This window comes from Pundamilia nyererei, unplaced genomic scaffold (assembly GCF_000239375.1).
Source record: "Pundamilia nyererei isolate P.nyererei 1_Seehausen unplaced genomic scaffold, PunNye1.0 scaffold00272, whole genome shotgun sequence".
In the NCBI taxonomy this organism is placed as follows: Eukaryota; Metazoa; Chordata; class Actinopteri; order Cichliformes; family Cichlidae; genus Pundamilia; species Pundamilia nyererei.
Genome location: NW_005187673.1, coordinates 306,162 through 313,808, shown reverse-complemented (window position 1 = coordinate 313,808; position 7,647 = coordinate 306,162). Strand labels below are relative to the sequence as shown.

General features: G+C 42.0%; 1 protein-coding gene across 2 annotated transcripts in view; it reads left to right on the top strand.

Annotated features, from left to right (window-relative positions):
- Window positions 1-7,173, top strand: part of tp53i13 (tumor protein p53 inducible protein 13) — a 7,880-nt gene extending 707 nt beyond the window's left edge. For both annotated transcript variants that reach the window (XM_005750399.1, XM_005750398.2), the window contains 8 exons: window positions 29-106; window positions 408-443; window positions 860-918; window positions 1,622-1,700; window positions 3,526-3,654; window positions 3,968-4,168; window positions 4,285-5,278; window positions 5,409-7,173. In XM_005750399.1, the coding sequence (XP_005750456.1) occupies window positions 29-106; window positions 408-443; window positions 860-918; window positions 1,622-1,700; window positions 3,526-3,654; window positions 3,968-4,168; window positions 4,285-5,278; window positions 5,409-5,515 (1,683 nt within the window). In that variant the 3' untranslated portion in view covers window positions 5,516-7,173. The remainder of the gene's footprint in view (window positions 1-28; window positions 107-407; window positions 444-859; window positions 919-1,621; window positions 1,701-3,525; window positions 3,655-3,967; window positions 4,169-4,284; window positions 5,279-5,408) is intronic.
- Window positions 7,174-7,647: the final 474 nt, after the last annotated feature.

Below are 7,647 nucleotides of genomic sequence, written 5' to 3'. Positions count from 1 at the left end.
TGTGTGTGTGTGTGTGTGTGTGAGATAGCTCTCTTTGGAGAGGGACCTGCCTGCGGATGCTGTTTATTGGGACTGTGCTGCGTCTGCATGGCCAGAGTTTACTCAGGTAAACATGGAAATTCATACACCTTAGTCTAACAAATTACCACCATAATCACTGTGGTTCATATGGGAGGGGTGTGGTGCACTTACACCGTTTGCCAGGAAATGCAAACAATCATATGAATGAGACTGTTGTGATAAACCCTGCACACACAGCAAATGAGCTGTGTGTGCAAATGAGCAAATTCGACCCACTTCGAATCACCTTGCAGCTTCACACTGTTACATATGTAACAGTGTGTAGTTAGTTCTTGGGGTTGCTTTGTTCCCAGATTACAAGTGTTCCTTCTAATTCCTCTTTTCAGAGACTTCCGAGTATTGACACAGCGTACAATCCTGAGGTGAGTAAACACCAGGCAGTTTACTTAAGAATCTCATATCTGGACTTTTTACGCAACCTTTGGCCCTCTAAACATAAAGCATGACTTGGTTATCTCCTAAAATCAAAGTGCAACTGGATAACACTTCAAACAAGTCCCATTCACAGTTCACTAAATTTGAACCCAATTCATTCTTTTATTTTCTTAACCATTTTTTCCTCATGTACTGTCCTGAGGGAGCTGGAGCCTCTCGCAGCTGACATTTGAAACCAGTACATGTATTAGCTCAAAAGCTTTACCAAGCAAGTGTGTTAGTTGCAACAAGATTCAGTTTGAGTTAACCAAACCAGCTTTTTTGCTTAGTAAAAGTAATTTGTGTGAAATTTACTAGAAGCTAACTAAGTGTTTGTCTTGTGTGCTTGATGTTTTCATTTCAGCCAGCTAGGCAGATATGCATGGATAAATCCATCTCCTACTATCACCGCATTCCCAACAGGTGAGTGTACAGGTTGGATGAGTAAGTTCACTAGAGCTGCAGAATACCTTACTGGATGGCCATACAATTAGTTCTGTTTTTACAAAGAGCTGACAGATACACAAGCTTAGTATTGTCACAAAAAGCATTGTTTTACTACATTAAAGCAAGCAACACACTGGCCACTTTATGAGGTACACATTGGTAATACCGAGTTTGACCTCTTTTGGCTTCAGAACTACCTTAATTCTCTAGAATGGTGTAGATTCAACAAGGTGCTGCGCACGTTCCTCAGTATTTGGTCCATAGACATGATAGCATCACACAGTTGCTATAGATTTTTCAACTGAACATCAGTGTGTTGGCTCTCTTGTTCCACCACTGTATTTTTTTCATCTTTAGGCATGAAAAGATGAAGAAAAATATTGAAGAAAAAAATCCTGATTGAGGTTGTCATAATTCATGCATGACAGGGTTAAATAACAATAATTACAATGAAACATGTCATACATATATAGTAACATTAAACGACCAGTGGGTGGCAGGGTATGGAGTGACACATCCGTGTCCAATGTAGTGGTTTATGTGCAATTATACCATCAACACTGACACAAATACAAGTAAACTGCCTTTGAAAGGTGTCCACTAGTGACCACTATGCGTGAAAGGGTTAAGGCTTTTGAAGACATTAACCTGTGTTTCTGTGTTGGTGTTTGTGTTGCAGTGGAGCATACAGACCAATAGGAGCAGAGAGCGGAGAGTACTTGTACTGTCCTCCTCAGCGGTGGCTCAATAACTTGCAGGTTAGTTGCACTATTGCACATGGTTTGCTGCTGCCTCTGCCTTTGTATCTTCTGAAACATCAGTTTGTCTGTTCATCGGAGAGATATGTGCATCATGTGTATTCTGTGTAAACTGAGCCTTTTTGCAGTACTTTCAGGACATGTGTTTTTCAGCACTCAGTCACATCCACCTTGAGGCCATACTTTATTGATTGACTTACTTTTTTTCCCCCTCCGCTAGTGTATTGCGTTTAAGCTTATAGTAACAACCTGTTAATTTGGGGGGCGCATTTTCAGTTAGTTTGCAAAACTGTTTTAACAACAAGCAGCGGATCACTTAGAACCAACAGTTAGGAAACCTTTATTCTCACCTCACTGAACTACAGCAAAATTATGGGTATCACTGTTTTGTGCATTAAAGTTCATTAAAGCACACAGCACTCCATAACTCACAGCTATACAAATACTAGCGTTTAACAACTAACAGAGTAACTTTATACTGCTAAATAAAAACCACCCTAAACACACCTCCCTATGGTTAATCATCATCACCGTGACAGTGCACTCGTAGTGTTATACAGTGTGCGTTCTTTTTGTTTTGTGTTTTTAATTCTAGCCCTGTGTGTATTAACATTAAAAAAGGGGGGATTGCTGACAGCAATAAAAAAACCTGGACAGACATACTGGTAGCAGAACAGCATTTTCTACAAGGGAGGAGCTAACTGTAAAATGAGAGAAAATGCAGAGTTTTTAGATAAAGTGTTTTGACCTGTCAATGTGGCGAAGGCATCCTGTACCTTTAGCAGAAAAACAGTCCCAAAGCATAAAGTTTCCACCTCTGTGCTTGACTGTGGGGATGGTGATCTTTGGCTCAGGATCAAAACTCTTCGCATTTAATAGAGGGAAACTGTCATTTTGTCATGAAGCATTTATAGCCATACCATGAATAACAATAGCAGGACTGGAGTATTTCTTTGTTTTTCGTTCCTCGATCCATCCTTTTCTTATTCCAGGTTAGGGTATTATACATTCATAACTATGGGCAATTTAAAATCACCCATTAACAAAACAAGCATGTTTCAGCATTTACTTATTTAACTTTTTTAATCACAGCAAACATTTTTAATTGTAACAGTATGGAAAATGTGTATAGTTTGTACGGCCCGCACCAAACAGGTGGCCTCTCCTAAAAGGAAGGCAGCCACCATTATTACACCTGTGCCTTCTCTATGGTGACAAGTAAAAATGTGTAGTGGGAAGGTCAGTCACCTACCTGTTTTTGGTTTCTGCTTTAGGAAGGAACGCTTGTAAAATCCGAATACAGTAGATAAAAGCACAGAGGAATCGGGCGTTGACAGTAGAACACACACCTAATTCTTGAGTTACAAATTAGCCTTTATAAGATTCCAAGCTGAAACTCATGTTCATATCAAACTGCAGTCGAGACACGGTGTGTAGTTTTAAGTGCAGCTTAAGAGTAAACCAGGCAAGTGTACCAGCAGTTATTTTCTATGTGTTTGGACCCTTGGTAGGAGGGTTGACACAGACTATGAATTTTCCTTGAAAGTCACAGATTTGGCCTCCTCAGTAATATGCCAGCATATAATGTGGATCACAGCTAGTTCTCAGCTATCGTTCTCCACAGAGAACATCGACCAATAGGAATATTGTTTTTGTTTTTTTTAAAGCAACATTAGAAGGACTAATCAGAAAATGTTATGTTGATACAATGTTTATGTTGTTATAAGCACTTGAGTACATAGATGTTAATTAATCATAGAATGCTGCAGTAATGGTGGATAATGGGGAGATTCTGGTCACACGTGCGGTGTTCTGTGTTTTGTAGCGTGGAGCGGCGGTTTTGCTCTACCATCCGTGTGCACCACCTCGCGAGCGTCAGATCCTGTCCGACTTGGCTCGCTCCTGTCTGCAGTCCTACATCATGACCCCACACCCACAGCTCAATAAACACATGGTAAGAAACACTTTCATCAACCTTTGTTTTCATCAGAATTTGTTGGACTTCTGGGATGTTAAACACGGATGCTTGTTAGATTTAATACCATTTCAGATTGGAACTCAGGATCTCGGAGAGAGACAAGATGCAAAAGCATTGTTTGCTTTAAGAAGACTGTTGAGGGTGTTGTCCTGTCATTGAACTGTCAGTTATTCGTTAAAAAGGGCCTTTTTAAGAGCACTCAGGCAGATGGTCTTGTACTTCATGATAAGTTTTTAGCCTCTGGGAGAAAGGAAATTTACCGAATGTGTTTTCTCTGCTCTGTGCTCAGCCTGTAGCTTTTGTGTCCTGGGGTCGCACCTTGGAGCTGTCCACCGCCGCGTCTTTAGACCTCTGTGATTGGCTGGAGGTCAATCACAGAGGTCAGACTTCAAGAAAAGAGTCTGATGGTGTGACGCAGATGAGGAAGTATGCCCTGCTGCTGACCTGGTCAGCAGAGCGCATTCAGCTAGAACAAACAACAAAAATGAAGGTTAGGAAACATGACTCAGGATTGAGCTAGCTTTGTTGAGTTGTGTGATGTTTTTTAACGTACAGACTAGTAAATAAATGAGTAATTTCAGTTGTCTGATATAACTAACATTGCAGGATTCCCTGAGGCAGTGTTGTGAGCGGACCATCTATTCTCTGTTAAGCGGAGCTACAGAGGCTGAGCTAGAGCACAGCGTGAAGACCGAACGCTCAAAACAAACAAAAGTGGGAAGCAAAACCAGGCAGATGAGAGCTGCCCTGAAAGTTGTTGACAGCAATGAGAGCAATAACACTATGGCAAATGTCTCCAGAACTGTTCCTCAGCGGTCAGGAGATGGTCAGAATAACAGCAGCACGTTTGGATCATCAGCAGATCAGAGGAAACCCTTTGATCTTTCTAGCTCCAGAGAAGCTCTTCAGGTTCCAACTCAAGCCTCTAAACCCAGGCTCACAGCTCCCTTGGCCTTAAATATCTCTGAGACAGAAGCTCAGAAAGGCCTCAGAAAACTGAACCACTCTCCTATTTCTGCACATGGTGTGAGCAGTAAACGCACCTTTACCGACAGGCCTGAAGCCCTGATTCTCAAGGAAACAGACTCTATTAAACACAATACCAAAGTGGACAAGTCTAAAGAGAAAATCTTCGACTCATCCGACGGCAACATGGAGGATAATGAAGTGGTAGATGTAAAGGAGAGAGAGCTGGAGCATACGCAGATCCAATGCGCCCCAGGATCTCACCAAAAAAGTGAAAGCACTGGCTCCGACTCTGTGCCTAAACCCCAGTCAGAGGCTCAGGCACAACAGCATCCACAGACAGCCAGCCACAGCCAGCCTATCAGCCGTGACTGCAACAGCTGCGCACCAGGTGAACACTGTGCCTGTGTCAAGGCCTCGGGATCAGAGGCCCAAGCTGCTGCTGCTGCTGTTGTATATAGAGAGCTGCAAAGGACCCCGAGGACGGACGAAGCGGCGTGGGCAGCAGCGGCACTAGGCTTCCTGCTGGTTCTCCTGACTCTGTCAGTGCTTCACACTCGCCTGTACCGCCACTGGAGGATCACGCCGAGCCTTTACTGGCACAACCCAAGCGACGACTACGACAGCGTTGCAGGTAACGTCATCGGGGATGAAGAATAGAGCTGTTATGCCCTAATTAAATTAGAATTTCTCTGAAAGATACACATTCTCTTTTAGGTGGAGCTTACAAGCCAAGCTTATTCCTGTTATGTTTTTTCTTCCAGATGTGATCCGCAGAAGGTTGCGAATTGCAAAGAGAAGGCGGAAAAGGGGCAGAAGGCAAGAATGCGTTCTCCTGCCGAGCTCCTCCAGCTCAGATGAATGTCTGTAGAACTGAAAGAAACACCCCCAACACTGTTTGGGAAGAGGGGACCTGAAGGAAAAGAAAAAGGGTGTGTTATGTATGTTGGACTCGTCTTACATGTAGCTGTCTTACACCTACGGTGTGCAGTTTATCTGAGAGAACCTAAATGTTGTAAATTACACACACTATAACAGCCCTACAACCACAATGAACAGGCTCATAGGAATTTGACAGAGGACCCACCATGTCATATTTTTAACATGTGAATATTTTTTTAATTGAAAGGACAAAAATGTTTTATCCAAAAGAACGGTTAACTTATAACCAGCCATTCCCCAAATAGTTCCCGAAACTCTTAAGCTTTAAAAATGTTTTCATAATTAGTTTTACAGAAATGTTTTTTAACTGTAAAGGTTTGATATGCGAAATGTAAGTTGCTGTTGTAAGCAACGCTATGTTTGTGTTGTCATACAAACATGTGAATAGCTGCATTCTGGAGATGTGATTGTGTGATTTGTAAAGAGTGAGTCTACAGGTACTTTGATTAAAATTAAAACTGTAAAGTTAGAACATCCAGATCAGTAATGGATGTGTGTGGGGGGGGGAAACAAAATGATCCGGTCTTTTTGAAGGAGGAGGAGAAGAGAACGTGAGTTGAACTGTGATGATCCAGAGCACAATGGAAGGCAGAGTGAAAAGTTTTTGCTGAATGATCTCAAATGTACTTTTGCAGTAAGAAAAAGAAATGCAGGCAAACCCTGGACAATTAAATTGTTTTATTATTTTATTACAAATGTACAGCTTATGAGTTTCCATTACGATTGACCTTTTTAAGTCGTTGTTTTCCCTACTTTACAGTTCTTAATTGTCTTCTGTTAAAAGATAACTCTCCCATCTCCCAAACTGTCGAGCTGTGAAGACACACAGGAATGCGACAGCACAGGCTACAGTGCACTGTCACGGCTGAGAATCTGATGTGTGTGTGTGCATGCGTGTGTGTGTGTGTGTTAAAGTCTGGCTGAAGAGTCAATGTTTGTACCTGTGCATGGCTTGGTCCAACCGATAAGGGTGAGTGTCTGATGTTGTCTATGTGCTAAATTCTGAACAGAATGAAGGCATATAAAGTCTGCAAAGTGTGACAAAACTGACACAAGCATTAAACATTCACACTAGAGGCACCCTATGTAGTGTCCACTAACTCAGAGGAGGACTGGGCCATGTGCGTTTTTAAGACCCCCCCCCCCCCTCCTCGTGATCTTTTGAGATGACTGTAGTGTTAAGCCCAAGTGTGCTTCAGACCATACCCCACCCATATTTCCATATGCCAACTCCAATCCTGCACCCAATGTACTTGAGCTAAGACCTTTGGGAGAGTGCAGTAAATACTGCAGATCCTACGTCATCCAGCAGGTGTTTTGAAAAATAGTGCAACTAAGATCAAAGGAGACACGTTGTCATTCCCATCTTCCCATGGATACGAGCAGGATCGTTAATATGTACAATATGACTACATAGTAACACCACACCGTAACCTCAAAACATTAGAACAACTGCAAGTACATCAGGTGCCGAGACTTAAGAGGTGAGCAAGGACTTGGTGAACAGAGGTCATGGCCTGAAGCCCATTTAGGCCAACAAATATATAAATATCTCACAAACAAAAACTACAGCTTAATATAAAATATAGCATGAAAAATATACGTTCATATATATATTTATATATATATATATATGGCTCTAGACTAAAACATGGGCAATCATGATTAAAGGGGACACGTTTTTCTTGCTGGCCCCCTGTGTGTGTTGGTGTGTGTGTGTGTGTGTATAAGTGTGGTAATATTTCTGTTGTATCAGCAGTCAGTACGAGATCACCGCAACTCAGCCAGTCATACAAGAGATGATGATGACGATGTGCAAAGGCATTCAATATTAAACAATGATACATTTCAAGAGTTTTTCAAAGCACAGTCCAAGTTTCCCTCCCATGCAGAGACATGTGTGCAACTATGTCAAAGACTGAGGGGACATGGACTGAAATCCCACGTAGTGATCAGAGTAAAAGATTTAAAAAATATATATATAAACCATAAAATATTGGGGGGGGAGAGAGTGGACAGAAATGATGAGGCATTACCTCAAGGTGTTTGGAGCCGATTTGT